This window comes from Paroedura picta, chromosome 12, assembly GCF_049243985.1.
Source record: "Paroedura picta isolate Pp20150507F chromosome 12, Ppicta_v3.0, whole genome shotgun sequence".
In the NCBI taxonomy this organism is placed as follows: domain Eukaryota; kingdom Metazoa; phylum Chordata; class Lepidosauria; order Squamata; family Gekkonidae; genus Paroedura; species Paroedura picta.
The window spans coordinates 37,224,987-37,242,421 of record NC_135380.1 but is presented as its reverse complement, the minus strand read 5'-3'; the positions used below and the strand labels follow the sequence as shown (position 1 = coordinate 37,242,421).

General features: G+C 44.9%; 1 protein-coding gene across 1 annotated transcript in view; it reads right to left on the bottom strand.

Annotated features, from left to right (window-relative positions):
* Nucleotides 1-17,435, bottom strand: part of PAPPA (pappalysin 1) — a 286,657-nt gene that overhangs the window by 199,169 nt on the left and 70,053 nt on the right. Inside the window, exon 6 of the mRNA XM_077305078.1 lies at nt 9,015-9,136. Within this exon, the coding sequence (XP_077161193.1) occupies nt 9,015-9,136 (122 nt within the window). The remainder of the gene's footprint in view (nt 1-9,014; nt 9,137-17,435) is intronic.

Sequence of the window (17,435 nt, the reverse complement as noted above, 5' to 3'; positions counted from 1 at the left end):
AGCAGGAATGTTTATCAGGAGATTGTTGTGGGGAATGCTGGTTTTAACTGTCCGTGAGGTTTTATGGCTTATTCTGTTTTTATTCTTTTACTTTGTAAGCTGCCTCGAGACGCCATTGTCAGGAGAGTTAGGATATAAGTCTAAATATAAATAAGTAAATAAAACACATTTGAATTCTCTCCAACTTAAAAACACTCATTGCAGACAGAAAACTAGCTCAGGGTGTCTCCCTGAGAAGCTACTTTTCTGTGTGCATGGCAGTTATAACATGATGAATACTCAATCATGTGATTTTTCTAAAATGCATTCTGAGGGGGTGGATTCCAAGGAGAGGTGCACCCCAACTAGCACATATTCCAATTTCTTTACAAAAACGTATGCCAAGACTAGCTCTTTTCTGCAGTTCAATGTCAACTAAACTCAGTTTAAAATTGTGATTCCCCCATACCTCCCTAGCGGTAGAGGCACGTGCATTTCTTCTCTCTCGAGTTTAACTCCACAATCACAGAACAAAAAGGCTGCAGCCTGATCACAAAGCTACTTCTGACTGTTTCCATTCCATGGGACGGGGATATTACACTCTAATGAAGCCTTCTGGGAAAAAGAGAAGCATGATCTCTGTGGGAAACGACTTCATCTGGAAAGGTCCAAGGCACAGAAAACAGGCAACCAAGCTGATAAGATAACAGAGAACTGAAACAAATAGGCTGAAAGCAGCCAAATGTGAGAGGGAAGAAACAAGGTAAATAAATATATTTCTGCTTTGCTGGCTGTGGGGGTGCAAAGCCAGGAGCGAGTGGAGAAAGGGTATACAAAGAGCTAGGCTGCAATGTTGCTTCTCTTGCATCGTGGACAATTCTTGGGTTGTGTTCAAGTATAGCATTACCAATTGCCAGGAGGGGCCTGGAGTTCTTCCAGAAACAAAGCTGATCTCCAGACTACAGAGGTCACTTCCCCTAGAGGGAATGGCAACTTCAGAGGACAGACTTTATAGAATGATAGAGCTCCCTCCCCTTTGCAAACACCCCCTCCCCTAAATATCCAGAAATTTGGCAACCCTACTCCATGCACGCAAAGTGCTGTCAAATCGTAGCTGACGTCTGCCAATCCCTCAAGAGCGTTTCAAGGCAAGATCCCTTTAGAGGTGGTTTGCCATTGCCGGCCTCTGCTTAGCAATCTCTGACTTCTTTGGTGGTCTCCCTTCCAACCTCGCTTAGTGTCTGAGATCTGACATGATCTGGCCAGCCTGAGCCAGCCAGGACGCAAAAACTGCATTTAGGTGTATGTACCTAAGTAAGGAAATTGCCAAGTAAAAGGCTGGGCTGGGGATGCCGAAGATAAAGCTCAAATGACTTTAGGTTTAGACAAATAGTGTGAATTGTTTTCAACAGCACTTTGGGTTACGCCTGGATGGCATGGAGACACGGGTGATTTTTGCCTGGGGATCAGGTCAACTTGTGATTCTCCGTAGCTCAACTTTATGCATGTTCAGTTCCCAGACAAAAGAAAGAATTCTCTTGTTTTTTTTTTGGGGGGGGCATTGTAGAGCATGGGAGAGCAAGAGCCACATCCTGCATTAAGGAGTAAAATAGCCTGGAGGCTTGTTTACTGCCCCAGGGATAGGACCAGGCCCTATAATCGTCCACGGCTTGTTCTCATTTTCTTCCTTTCCCTATCGTTCTGTTCTGACCTCACGGATGCTGGTCCGTCCCCCGTCCACTCCACACCCCTGCTTCCACCCCAATCTCGTTCTTGGGAGGCTTCGTCCATCTCGCCAAAGTTTAATCAGTGTGAGTAGCGAATGCACCACAGGGCTCTCTTTATCTTGGAAGGCGTTTGTGAGCACTGCGTAGACACACGGCTGGGGCCAGCCATTACTTCCTGGAGGACAGCCAGCCATGGAAGCCGTCCGCTCCTCCATTCCCAAAAGGGTTTCAGGGAAGGTGGAGCTGTCTTAAAGCACCCCAGCTTCTCAGGGCAGGCAGAGGAAGAAAAATGCATCTCAGTGGCCCGAGCCCAAAGTGTCTTTGTTAAGCGGCTCTCCCTGCCTTTGGTGCTGGGCCCTCGGAGACCTGTAAAATGCAGCCTTTGTTTTGCTTTTATTGTTAGAGCCACAGCTGTTTAAGCTGAGACAGACTCAAATTTGTTGGTTTGTTTCCCTAAAATACAGTTTTATTTATTTGCACCATTCCCCCCTCCCCCCCCCCCACACACATCTCAGTCTCATTCCTGGCCTTCGTGACTGCAGAAAACCTACCCAAAACATTAGCTAAGCAGTTTCAAAACAGGGGGTGGCAATTCAGTTTACCATTATGCTAAACTAAATAACTATTATGCTGAACAAAATTTGAGTTCAGTGGCACGGTTAAAACCAACAAGGTTTTATTCAAGGTGTAAGCTTTTGTGCACATGCACACTTCTTCAGATACAATGAGGAAGCCCATCCATATAGACAGGACCGGCTTATTCCAGGGACACTGCACTGTGCTGTCTCCCACCCCCCATGAGACACAGCTGTAGCCGTTCCCCTTTTCTCTCTTTGAAGACACTCCTTTCCACTGTGTTTGGTGCCTTTCCACCCCCAGTTTTGCTTCTTCTACTACAACTGTACTCTACTAGGGCCTCACAAATCCTTAAACTAGCTCTGCTGCTACAGGCCCCACAATTCTTAAACCACTCCTGCATCTAGGTAGCGGGTGAGCAGTAAATTAGCATACAACGTAATGAAGATGTTTAACAGATTCATGGACCAAACAGGAAAAACAAGCTCAATTTATATGGCTATCATTTGCGTGGGTTTAATTGAAATCCGGGAGGAAACATCATGAAAGAAAGAAATATGTTTAAATTGGAGACTAATGGGCAGATGTATCTTTAATGGTGGAATGCTGAGAGTAATTAATTTAGACCTTGCCTTTACTCTCCATCCAATTCCTCTCCAGCATGGAGGTGACCTTACAGCACCTTCGTCTTTGAAGTGGGTCAATTGAATGTAGAATTATCTCCCCTGTTACCAGACCTGATAAATGTATTCCAATCTACCTTTCCAAATTACATTACATTTTACTATTCATTATGTTACATTACAATTTACTATTCTAATGTATTATTCCAAATAAGAAAATAAAGATGACACATGGCCGCTTCATAAAATAAAGAGGATGTATGGCCCTCTTGGGGGATTAGGGCTGAATGAGGTTAGCATACATAGTGAAATAAGAATGACATTAGCAGACGTAGTGAGATAAGAAACCAATATCTCTGTTAATTCCTGAGGATTTTATTGTTCTAAGTGTTGAAAGAACTTGCACCCCAGCAGTTTTCATTACTAGGCTATTCCTGAAGCTCCTTTGCAATAAAACAGATACTTTGAGGTCACTGGATGTCCTGGAAGTCTGATATGTTCTCCTACAGGTTTCTCAGTCTTATGATTCTTGATGTCAGATTTGTAGCCATTTATCCTTTGGTGTAGTGTTTAACCTGTTTGCACCACTTCAAAGACTGACTACCCACATGTACATACCATGTTGTAATCCTGCTCTCCCTCCAGTGTGTGTGTGTGTGTGTGTGTGTGTGTGTGTGGGTGGGTTTTCCTTCCCTACTATTTTCATAGCAATCCTGTGATCATAGAATCATAGAATCATAGAGTTGGAAGGGGCCATACAGGCCATCTAGTCCAACCCCCTGCTCAACGCAGGATCAGCTCTAAGCATCCTAAAGCATCCAAGAAAAGTGTGTATCCAACCTTTGCTTGAAGACTGCCAGTGAGAGGGAGCTCACCACCTCCTGAACTACTCTGACTGTGAAAAACTTTTTCCTGATATCTAGTCTATATCGTTGTACTTCTAGTTTAAACCCATTACTGCATGTCCTTTCCTCTGCAGCCAATGGGAACAGCATCCTGCCCTCCTCCAAGTGACAACCTTTCAAATACTTAAAGAGGGCTATCATGTCCCCTCTCAACCTCCTCTTCTCCAGGCTGAACATTCCCAAGTCCCTCAACCTATCTTCATAGGGCTTGGTCCCTTGGCCCCAGATCATCTAAGAGTAAGGCAGAGACTGATGTAAGTGTAAGGCAGAGACTGACTGGGCAACAAGATTGCCAGCCCAGCAGTGATGCCCAGTGGGAAATTTTGCAGGGCAGGGATATGTTCTACACGTTATGAAGTCCTTGTATCCCATGAGCGTTCACCCTATTCTTGCTAGCCAAAAGTACTCTGAATGTTCCATGCTTGGCCCTTAATACTCCGGTGTGCAGAGCCCCTATGAGAACTGAGCCCACAAAGTCTGGAAATCTTCTAAATCAGTGGTCCCCAACCTTTCTGAGGTTGGGGACCGGCAGGGCATCGGGGCGCGGCCCGCGGCCCGCGCGCGCCACGCCCACGCATCGGCACGCCCACGGGTCGCGCCCACGCATTGGGCCGTGCCCACGCATCGGGCCGCACCCGGGGCCGCGCCCACGCATCGGGCCGCACCCGGGGCCGCGCCCACGCATCAGGCCGCACCCGCGGGCCGCACCCGCGCATTGGACCACGCCCGCATGGGCGCGGCCGGCCCTGATTCCCTCTCCCCGCCCTCCCGCAGTAAGAAGCTTCCTGGGCCGCAAGCTTGCGGCCTGGGAAGTTTTTTACTGCGGGGGGGGACGGGGAGAGGGAGCCGCGGCCCGGCGCCATGGCCTTCGCGGCCCGGCACCGGGCCGCAGCCCGCAGGTTGGGGACCACTGTTCTAAATTAAAAGCACTAAGAGCACATCTGGTCAAGAGGACGGGTGGAGGGAGAGATGTGGAATATGTGACGTCATTAGACCCCTCCTGAATGTTAATCTGGGGAGTTATAGTAAAGTGGGAGCTTCTGCCTTCATGCCCAGAAGCATTAGGGTGGCTGGTGTTAGAAACCGCATACTGGATTAGGAGGGCCTTTGGCAAGGCTGGCTCTCCAGATGAGGCTCATGAGAACTGTAGTCCATGAACATCTAGAGTGCCACAGTTTGGCCACCCCTGGCCTTTGTTCTGCTCCAAAACAACTCTTCTTGGGGCCTTATTTGATTTGACACGGAGCTCATTTAATAAGAAAGAAGGAGGAGGTCATTTACGGAGTTATCTGGGGTCTTGCATAATCAGTTCTGCTTAGCGCCCAGCAATGTAATTTTACCATTTCTTCCTCAAGCCATCCCCCTAGAATGAGATCCACTCTGGGTGAGGACTAACTGCAAGACAGTAGCAGAAAGAAGCTGCACAGAACAGGAGATAAATTCTCCTGTGCTCCTCTCACCCCATCCCCCAACCCTTCTTATACCCATAGACACTGATCACTCTGCCTGCTGCACAAATAAGTCCCCCCCCCACCAACAACATCATCTTCAGCTGTACAGAAATAGAAAGTCCTGAAACTGCTAATCATTTGCCTCACTGTCCTCCCCAACAGATTTTCTCCTCTTGCATGCATTGTCATTTTGCTCGTTTGCCATCTCCCAAAATTCCAGCCAATGAATTTACTGGAAGGAACGCCCATGTCCAAATTTTTGGATTTTAAGCACACAGATCCATGTTCAACCTTGACTTGCAGCCAAGAATCCCAGATTGGGGAAGGGGAGGGGGCGGGGGAACAAACTTGGAGAAACAGAAAACGGAGACCCAGAGGATTTTCTTGGCCTTATGACGATGAAATTGCATATCCTACAAGTTTAGGGGGGGGAAATCTCAGGACAAAAGGCCTTCACAAAATATATCCCGCAGCACTGCACTAAACTAACATTATGTTCTCGAAAAAACGGGGATCCCTAATGTTCAGCTTCCGTCCCTGGGTCTGTAGGATTGTTAACCCTCCAGATGCATGCCAAAGCCCATCTCTTTCAAAAGCGCCTGCAGATTTCCACCCAAATAATTGCTCTGCCTGTCACTCATACCCTCTCTATTTCAGGGCAGCTATTGTATTAGCGATGGGCAGATGTGGCCATTTTGTTTCTTTTTCTGATTTCTCATGCTGTTATTGGCCATTGGTTTCAGTCTACCTCGTTTTTGCTACTTTCTTTTACGCTGTTTTATGTACACGTCACTTGTATTGTTATACAGTTAGTTAATCCACTGAACTCATGGCAACAAGAATCACTACCTAAGTTTTAAAAGGGATTAAACAAAGCCATCAGGGTTAAAGAGACCTGCTCTGTTCTGAGGTAAGATACCTATGAATGACAGTTGCTAGGAGCAACAAGGGGAATCTACGGGCCTGGCTTGTAGGACTTCTGGTTGTCTGCTATAAGCAACAGGATGCTGGTCGAAATGAATCCATGCTCTGATCAAGCAGGGCTCTTGCCTCATACATAAACATTTGATGCAAAAAAAAAAAAAAGAAGTATAAAGGGCAATAATATTAATGAGGAAAACTAGAGTGAGATAACTGTAACTGGTGAAAAACCTAAGACTCTTGAGCAGGAGTAGTCAAACTGAGGCCCTCCAGATGTCCATGGACTACAATTCCCATGAGCCCCCTGCCAGCATTCGCTGGCGGGGGCTCATGGGAATTGTAGTTCATGGACATTTGGAGGGCCGCAGTTTGACTACCCCTGCTCTTGAGTTTCTTTCTGACAAAGGGCAGATGACATCGTCATCAGAATGAGAATATTCTAATCCAGCCAGAAAGCATTCACATTTCACTTTCATCCCGACCTTGAGATGCTTATTTATGCCACAGGGCACTACATCCTTATCACTATCTTGCTCCTTATATTTGGGAAACAGCCTCCTGGGAGGAGACTGTCTGGGGCTAAGTCCTGCAAAGTCCACCCTGATTGGCCCTCCCCCTCCAGCTCCCGCCCTCCCTCCTTGCCTGCTAGCAGTGCTGCTGCCTCCAGACAGGGCTTTGCCTCTGAATGGGAAGCTGGGCCGCAGAGATGCTGCCGATGGGTAGGAGCCAGGAGGGGGAGGCCTTCCAGCTTCCCTTTGGCTGCAAAGCCCTATTGCCAGCTCACGGAGGGGATCGCAGCCAGGAGGGGCCTCCCTCTACCCCTTTCACAGCCCATTTTTAAAATGGGCTTTGCTACTAGTTAAATATATTTCTGGATGAGTTTGGAGAACAGGTGCTTTGGACGCTCGCAGGCTGTAGCCAAAGGAGGAAAGAACATGAGATATGCATGATGTTCCTTTCCAGAGGCAATTAGCAGCTGCACATGGCCACAAAGGCTCATAGTTCTGTCTTACACTGAGTCATCAGTCCATCTAGCCCCTTACAGCCAGCTTGGGGTTGTGTTTAAGAGTGGTGGCTTCAAGTCTGGAGAGCCAGATTGGATTCCTCACTCCTCCACATGCAGCCAGCTAGCCACAATCCTGCTAAAGCTGTTCTCACAGAGCAGTTCTGTCAAAGCTCTCTCAGGAAGAACATGCTCAAATAACTCAAAATGGTGGGCATGTGGGAAAACCTGAATGCATGCATTTCCACACTGGGCAGCCCCACATTAGATTCTGCCTCGACTGATGAAATCACTGTAACTGGAAATTTAAAAAAATGATGGTAAGTCAAATTGCAATTCAGAAATGTGCCTGGAAAGGCAGATTTTAATGTGGAAACATTATTTGTAATGTGCTAGATTCAGGGCGGGCAGGACTGGGGCACCAAATAACAAAATATAGACACAGATGATGCATTTACAAATCTAACCCCCCTAAGAGTGATTGATGGAACCGAGAGAGTGAGGAACATCTTCAGCTGTATCCCCCAATATATTAGGCAGAAGATATTGTTTGTAAAGCAAACAACAACAGAAGGTTAAGCTCCTGGTATTTATACCACAACTGGCCAATCCAAAGGCTTCATGTTGCCTGCCACTCAGAAGAGTTGATGCAGGAGGCCTCTATGCCCTTTTATGACTGAAGAAAGGCTATAGGACTCACACAATAATCCACCTGACTAGTTCTAACCACAGGTTCTCAGCTGACACCACAGAATTCTTTAAATTGTAAGCAAGATGATAAGCAGCCAATGTTTTATGGTGTTACAGTGTAAATTACAGTGAAGAAGCCTGCATACTCATTCCAGTCCCGTCTATGAAAAAGAAAGAAATTCAGTGATGTCAGCATGTTGGAACACTCCCAGAGGTGTCCCGTCCCCCCTACCACCATCAACACAGAGAGACCTGGAAGCCTTACTTTCCTCTCCTCACAACAGCCATCTTATGAGGCAGGTGGGGAGCTCTGAGAGAACTGGTTACTCAGCACTCTGCAAATGGAAGAGGAGTAGGCAATTAAACCCATTTCTCCAGATTAGAGTCACTGGTCTTAATCACTACACCATGTTGGCTCTTAAAAGCAGTGTTCAATTTACGACTCATACCTCAATCCAGATTGTTTAAAAAAAAACAGACTGTGGCCTGCAGTAAACTAGTGCCTTCTGTTGTCAACCCTCTTCTGATTCACAAAGCAAATGTTATCGATTCCCCCCAACCCCCTTCCTGAATCTAGGCAGAGATTCTACCATTCCCCCCACTATTTCATTTACAATGCAAAATATATTGATCAGGCAGATCAAAGCCTGGCTTTTGTCCTGGCAGTGCTGGCTCAGCTCTGCGGGGGTTCAAAACAGGAGAGACATCTCTGAGCGGTGCAGAGGAAGCTGTACGCTGCTGTTCACATTCCCTGTTGTTCCCTTCCCTTCTGCAGCTTGGCTCGCAAAGCAGGGCTTTAGGGGTAATTTTATTGGAGATTTTATGCACCTGCGTAACCCGCCACAAGGCTTTCGGGAGTGGCGGGCTAGAAATTTAAATAATAATAATTTAAGTTATTTATTTTAAATTCAAATTTAATTTATTAAATTATCTATTAAATTTATTATTATTATTAAATTATTTATTAAATTATTTAAATTAATCATCATCATCATCATCATCATCATCTCTGCACTGAGTTGAATCATTCTTCTTCTGACTTTCCATCAGCCTCCTGTTTTGCTCTTCCTTTCCTTCCATCTTCACTCTCATCCCTCACATTCCCTCCCCCCCCCCTCTGCCCCCGCAGCAAGGCTCACCTTCTGCTTCTCGTGGGCTCCAGTGCCCTGACGGGTCACACGGCATTGGCGAGGAGGCGCTGAAAGCATACTGTGCTAGGATTCGGCCTTCCACACATAGATCACATGCTGATCCCACTTCTCTAGGAGGCCAGGAAATAAGAAAAAAAGAAAATGCACCAACTTAGTAACAGTTGAATGACGTGCTTATTCAGCTGAATGAAATGGGACAAGATGTCAAGTTGAATTCCACTTAACCCCCACTTCCTTTACGGCACTAGAGAAAGGGGTGGGAGACTCATTTTGCCCTCTAGTAGTTTTGCAGCTAATGGCCTGTAAAGTCCATTTCTGTGGTTTTCAGAAGTGCAACGTAAATTAAAGAGAAACTATAACTAGTAAGATCTGTGCTGTCTTTTTATAACGAGCCCCCTCCTGCAATTTGGTGTAGTGGTTAGGAGTGTGGACTTCTAATTTGGGGTTTGATTCTGCACACCCTCACATGCAGCCGGCTGGGTGACCTTGGGCTCGCCACAGCACTGATAAAGCTGTTCTGACCGATCAGTGATATCAGGGCTCCCTCAGCCTCACCCACCTCACAGGGTGTCTGTTGTGGGGAGAGGAAAGGGAAGGTGACTGTAAGCTGCTTTAAGACTCCTTCGGGTAGAGAAAAGTGGCATATAAGAACCAACTCTTCTTCTTCTTCAAACATTAAATGTAGAATTGTATAGCCTTTCTTCATACTCTGGAATGAGAAACTGGCCATAGGTGTAATTGCAGCTTTTTTTTTAGTGATATAATTTGAGAGTTGATTTTAATATTTGAAATCCTGATGTTTTGAGGTGCTTTGATCCACAAGAAAGTGAGATATAAATATATAAATAAATAAATATTCTGTGTGTAATGTGTCATAAAGACCCAGCCAACATAAAGCAAACTTTTTAGGGTTTTCAAGTCAAGATATGAGCAGGGATGGTTTGCAGTTGCCTGCATCTGCATTTGGACCCTGGACTTCCTTGGTGGTCTCCCATCCAAATACTAACCAAGGTTGACCTTGCTTAGCTTCTGAGAGCTACAAGATCAGGTTAGCCTCAGCCAGCCATGTCAGGACGAATAAATATTAACTCAAAACAATGAGGTCATAACAGAATGCAAAAAAGTTTTGATGAAGTTCCCCATCTAACCTGTGTCACTTATACAGTCTAAGGAGAAATCAATTACTCTGCATGGTGTTTCAACCCCCCCCTTTTTTTTTAATTACTAAAAGGAGAGATAGACTCCAAGTGGAAAGAATGAAATACTGCATGCCCGATAAGTTTCACACAATTCAGGAGCTAATTTATATCGATATATTTGTGAAGATCATTGCATGTTAATCATGCAGTCATTTTTGTTCATAGATTAATTGGTAGAAAAAGTGCAAAGTATGGTATTAAGTGCAGAGGATGGCCCCATTAGATGGAATGAACAATACCGTTCCTGTATAGTCATGCCAGTTTGCTACAAACAATGACCTTTAGCACAATTTCATATAGCTATATATGTGTATTCTGTTGGTATCATTGTCAAAGACATCTCATGAACCTGATACAGTTAAAGCATTCTGTTCTCCTCACTATGTTTAGATTCTTGGGGATGTCCCAATGCCACACAGGCTATCTATTTCTCACCAGTCATGCCCCAAATCACACTTCCTTCCAGCTTGGTGTAGTGGTTAAGAGCGGCGGCTTCTAATCTGACAAGCCCGGTTTGATTCCCTGCACCTCCACATGTGGCCAGCTGGGTGACCTTGGCCGTGTCACTGTCTGTTCTCTCAGAGCAGTTTCTCTCAGAGCTCTCTCGGCCTCACCTACCTCACAGGGCTTCTGTTGGGGGGAGAGGAAGGGAAGGTAATTGTGAGCTGCTTTGAGATTCCTTTGGGCAGTGAAAAGTAGGGTATAAGTAGGGTAAGTGAAAAGTAGGGTATAAAAACCAACTCTTCTTCTTCTTTGGTTTACTTTAGCAATGGTGTAGCACCATCTGTACATCAGCGTCAATATTAATGTCACCTGGATTGTCCCATAACCAAGGTTAGAAAATCCATTTTCCATTTTCAAATTCTGTTTAAAATACAATTTTACAAATGTCCCTTGTTGTTCCTATTCTTGTTCCTATGTTGCTCAATTGAGCATTCAATTGCATATCCTTCCAATGATTTGTCACAAAATAATATGATGTTTATGTACATCTGAATGTCTTTCAGCTATATCTGATAGCTGCTGTAATTTATTCTTCCATAATGATCATACATACCTGAAAGTGTATCCAAATACCTGCCCCCCCCTTCCAAACACAAAAATATCCAGGACAAAGAATAGAAAATAGGCCAAATAAAAATATACATGTGAGATGTCATCCTACAATATGATCAGAATGGAATATTCCAGGTAGAGTTCTGATCTGGGATGAATTCTGACGTATCACTCCTTAAGGTTCATCTTGATGGGCAAAAAATACCCCCCAAAGCATGGAGTCTACCACATCCCACTTTAAAAATAATCTTAATACTTAATTGGGGTTAATTGGATCCCAGTTTGAGATATGTCTTCTGCTTTTTCCAATGTGGGAAGTTTAAATTATAGCCATCTGGACATAGTCTTAGAGTCACAAAATAGACCTTAGTTCGACTCCTTGGAAAGTCTGCTTTATGCTTCTTCCAGGAATTGCCTTTCACTATAACCAAGGGTGTTTCTATCTATGCCCAGCTCCAAAGAGAGAGGGAAAACACAGACCTTGGAATCCTAGGATGCCTTCTATATGTCTTTAGAAAAATTGACTTTTTTTCCCCCAAGGAAAATTAAAGCCAGCCAGCCAAATGAATGAGCCGAGACTCCCAATCATAGAAATATCACCAAACCAAACAGAACAAAAATGATACAGCACAAATCACTGCCATTGTAGAAGAATTAAGAGAGATAGCAATCAACGGAACAGCGGAAATGACTGTCGTCTCTGTGATGAAGGCGAGCTGGCTGGCAAGATAGACTCGGGGCTTTCTTGCCCAATTGGGACCCTGCAGTAGCTCTGCTAACAATACCTGCCTGCGTCAGTCTGTTGTATATTGAGTAACACCCTTGCAAATCAATGGGTGGAAATAATAACAAGATTAAAAGAGCTCTTTGGTGCAGCCAGGAAATGAATGGGACTTTTTTTCCCTTTCTTTCTTTCTTTTGCCCTTTTGCTTCCAGTCAGCTCTACCATCTAATTGAAACTAGCAAAATGTCCATCACTGTGACAGGTAGGGTATGCGTGGAAAGGAGCCTTGTACACCACAGGACCCTTGAGGGATTCAGTGCTTCCCTGAAAGCTTTGAGCACAGAGACACATCCCCTATGGAATCCTAGTCCTTAATGGCCCAATTGGGGAGAAGGCTCTGCTTCTGTAGACGAGCACATCCTTTGCACACAGACGGTCTCAGGTCCAGTTGCCTACCATTTCCAATTAAGAGAATTGCAAGTAGCAATGTCAAAGAAAATCTCTTTCTGATAGTCTACACATATATTGCCAGAACTGAGCAAAACGGACCATAGTATATTTTTGGCGTGCAGAAGGTCCCAAGTCCCGTATCTAGCTGAAGGACCTCAGGTAGCAGAGGCTGGGGGAAAGCGTTATCTTGTAGAACTGCTCCTACTTAGAAAGAATGTTCAGAGAGTTGGATTGTTGCTCCTTAGGATAGCACATGCTTTCCATATGGAAAATTTAATCCTATGGACCTCAGTGAGTACTGTGACTACGGACAGCTCTTTCCATTGGAGTAAAGCCAGAATGGTATAGCGGTTAAAAAGCAGCACCATCTAATCTGGCGAACAGGGTTTGATTCAATGGTCCGCCACATGCAGCCAGCTGGTTGACCTTGGGCTCATCACGGTCCTGATAGTGCTGTTCTTACACAGCAGTAACATCAGGGCTCTCTCAGCCCTACCTGTCTCACAGGGTGTCTGTTGTGAGGAGAGGAAGGGAAGGCAATTGTAAGCTGCTTTGAGACTCCTTCCGGCAGTGAAAAGCAGGGTATAAAAACCAACTGTTCTTCTTCTAAATGGTTATGGGCTATATCATTGGTTCTCAACTGGTAGTATGTTTGACAGTACAACAGTTCTATATCTTAATAAAAAGCCATATCTATACCAAAGAAGGACTGGATCCATGGCCAAAAATCTGCTTTGAACGTCATCGGTCTCAGGTCCAATCCCTTTATCTTCATAGGTTACATGTTTGGAGAAAGACCTTTCCAAGAGACCTGGATTGCCAATCAATTCAAGAAAATTCCAGATGTTCATAGGAATAAATGATATCAAACATGAATGGACTTCTTGTCTTGGATTTCAGCTTTAACTTAACTTTCTTTAGTTTGGTGTAGTGGTTAGGAATGTGGACTTCTTATCTGGCGAGCCGGGTTCGATTCCTCACTTCTCCATGTGCAGCCAGCTGGGTGACCTTGGGCTCGCCATGGCACTGATAAAGCTGTTCTAACCGAGCAGTAATATCAGGGCTCTCTCAGCCTTACCCACCTCAAACGGTGTCTGTTGTGGGGAGAGGAAAGGGAAGGCGACTGTAAGCCGCTCTGAGACGCCTTCGAGTAGAGAAAAGCGGCATATAAGAACCAACTCTTCTTCCTGTTTTTTAGACTGCCTGATATGGCAGATTTGTGAAGGGGAAGACAAAGCATTTAATTATTGATGCCCCATTTTTCTCCCTAGTGGAGACTTGACCCTCATCTTCTTTTTGTTATGTTACAAGACTTGAAACTCCCATCCTGAAAAGAAGCAACACAATTCACTCTGCAGTAGTTCGCCCATCACATATACCACACTGCACAGGAGGCAAGAGCGGGCCCAGCAAATGCCATGTGAGCTGATTACTGTGATTTGCATTTCTGGTGAGGGGAAAAAAATCCACTTCCCTTCTCCATCCAGCACATGTTCTGCCTGGGATATGTACAAATAACATGGGAACGGCTCATTCAGGCCCTCATTTGCTCTTCTTTCTAAGGGGAGGAAATATGGGCTCCTAAATAAGCATATTTGATCAGAAAGAAGGGCTGGAACATATTGATGTTGCTGAAAATGATCTCTCTTATAATAAGCTCCATCCAGTCCATAGAATCTGAAAGAACCAATGTCTTGACTTACCTCTATTATGTTACAAGTGCCCATTGGCCCCAAAGCAACTATAGGGAACATGGAGCAGGTTCAAAAACCACATAGTATAAGATCATACAGTGTGTACTTTGATATAGGCCAGGTCACAAAGCAGCCAGAGTTGGTGCCATTTCTGCAATCATGGTCATGTGGTCCAAATTCCTAGTGAAATCCACAGGCCTTATATGGAAGCATGGCAAAAACTGATGTTAGGCCCAAACTAGAGTTATAGGAGGCACACAGCTGTTGTCAATCTGCATCTCTAATGCTCAGCCCCAACCTACGTTTTCACAGTAACAATAAAAATAGCATGTGGGGCTTGATGTCACATGATCACAGCACATGTGACTATTTAGCATTCGGTCCGTGACTCTTCTGAGCACCATTCTCCAGTGTGGCCCCTGCCCAATGTTTCTTGAAAGTCCCTGGCCTGGTGAAGCTTGTGGTAAGCAGATGGTTCTCAAACAGCTATGAAAGGAAAATGCAACTATGAGTTTCCCTGCCACACAGACTTCAAAACAAGGAAAGAAGTAAATGTGGCCTTTTTGGTTGGTGGTAATTGGGAATAGAGCCTCTTTTGGCGCAGAGTGGTAAGGCAGCAGACATGCAGTCTAAAAGCTCTGCCCATGAGGCTGGGAGTTCGATCCCAGCAGCCAGCTCAAGGTTGACTCAGCCTTCCATCCTTCTGAGGTCGGTAAAATGAGCACCCAGCTTGCTGGGGGGTAAACGGTAATAACTGGGGAAGGCACTGGCACTGGTATTGAGTCTGCCATGAAAACGCTGGAGGGTGTCACCCCAAGGGTCAGACATGACCCAATGCTTGCACAGGGGATACCTTTACCTTTACCTAATTGGGAAAATGGTTCTCTGAGATCTATGATTATCACTGAGAGATTCTTCATACCCACTCCATTTCATTGACTGACATCTGCAGGGGCAGGGAAATTCTAACTGTAATGATGTTGTCTTTTATTAGACACTGCTGGGATGATACGGGCCAAAGATATGCATGAACTGAATCCATGTGTACTTGTAATATCTGGCTCAGAACTTAGTTACATTTACTATAAATAATGTGAACATAGATCTTAGACTGGGCGTAGACAAGCAGGAGCTGACAACAGATCAGGCATTAATTCAAAATACATTTTGAGCCATTCTTCTCCTCTGCCCTCTGAAAGCCACTCTACGATTTATTTATCCTAGGCTTGAGAAACAGAGAAAACTATGACGTAACTATCGGACAATGTTTCCTTAGATATCCACAAGTTATGCCGACTCCACACTGCAGAAACCCCAATGGAGGGGACTGTAAAAGAGGTCTTGTGTTTACTTAAGGTATGATAACTCTGGTATGAAATCCTAGATCGAACAGGCTGGCCGTTGTGCGTGTCATTTAAGTACCAACTAGCCATGGGTTATTAAAAACATACTGATTGAGGTCGAAGAAATATGTCGGAGAGAGGTATTTTGTTACATAACAATTAACCTTGTATCAATATGTTTTTAATAGGCAGATGGAATTTATTTAACATACAATAACCGCTTTATGAAATATAAATTAAATACATATTGCGAGAACTCCATTTACCCTTTCGAAAAAGAGAGAGGGAGCGAAGATGGCGGCGGTAGTGGTGGCGAATTTGAGGAAACAAAGGGCCAGTTCAGACACTAGGCTTCCTGCTTATGTGAACTGTCTTGACTATTTCTCCAAGACTTACTGGGTGATCATGTTTAATGGGATAAGCAATACATTATGCCTGCTTGCATAAGCGTTCAGTAGAGGAAATGGTTGAACATGATGCCTAGCCTCCAATCTGGCTCAAAGCCTGACTAACTGATAGGACCCCAAGCAAAGCCCATTTAATATTTCACCCCTTAGGCTTGGTGGCAGAACATACACTTTGTGTATATATAAGGTCCCAAGTAAGGCAAGCCCTGCTAGATAAAATCCAAAGGTCATTTAGGTGCACATTTTGTCAATATTCCTAATGCCGCAACTCTTTAATCCAGTTCCTCATGTTGTGGTGACCCCCAACCACAACATTATGCAAGCGTTCTTTCACAGAAATTAAACTGAAACTGACCAATGGTGTGAATATCCATTGTTCATGATTGTAGATAAATTAGTTTTTTCTGGGGTTTCTCAGTTCAGTTCTGTCCCACCATGCGGATCTCGCTCTTTTCCGCTGCTCCAGAAAGACGAATGCTCTCTTAATCTACACCGCAAGAGTGTTGTGTGGATGCCGCCCCCCTGGCCAAGCTGCTTGCCCTGCCATGACCCCTGTGAAAGGGTCGTTTGACTCCCAAAGGGGTCCCAACCCCCAGGTTGAGAACCACTGAGCTAGACAAATGCTTCTGAGTATAAAGGCAGAAGATGTAAGGAAGAAGGCAGCAATTATTTTTAGTTAAAAAAAACAGACACACACACAGTGGGCAAACAGACACACACACAATTATATGCTTGTACCGTTTGTCGGGAAAGTGACTGAGTGGGTAGAGGCAGAGAAAATCCAGGTATTCCTAGATGCCATGTTAATCTGACTTCAGGCCTCCTTTGGGGACAGGGGTAGCTAATGGCAATGGTGTATGATCTTCCTCTTCAGATGGAAAGAAGCTCTTACTCTCCATTGATTCTGTTAGTTTTATTAGCTGTTTTTGATAGGCAGGCCATTTGATTCCTGTGCACCATTTAGAGCAGGGGTAGTCAAACTGTGGTCCTCCAGATGTCCATGGACTACAATTCCCAGAAGCCCCTGCCAGCGAATGCTGGCAGGGGCTCCTGGGAATTGTAGTCCATGGACATCTGGAGGGCCGCAGTTTGACTACCCCTGATTTAGAGAATGTGATCATTTTGAAAGGCCTTCCAATGTTTTTTGCCTTTTCAGTCTCATGCTCTGAATGGGACCACTGGAGACGCTGAGTTCATCTCCTGGAGTTTGCATGCAAAGTGCCCCAGGGGTTAATCTTCTCATCAATGCTGTTTAATATTTAAGTTTAAAAGTCCAGCATATGCATTTTGGAGGTAGGCTGACACCTGGATGCTGATGGCAGTGGGCTCTAAGTAAATATCCAGCAGCTGTTTTCTGTACCCTGCCTACGCCATTGCCTGGCTTGTGCACTCAAGTAGCGAAAGAGGAACAAGCTGAAACTGAACCCAGATAAGATGTGGTGTGCTGGTAGTCTAGAAAATGTTGTGTAGCCAAAACTGGAAAGCATAACAATGTCATTGGCATATTACCAGACCATCTCTCTAGATGAAGGAAGA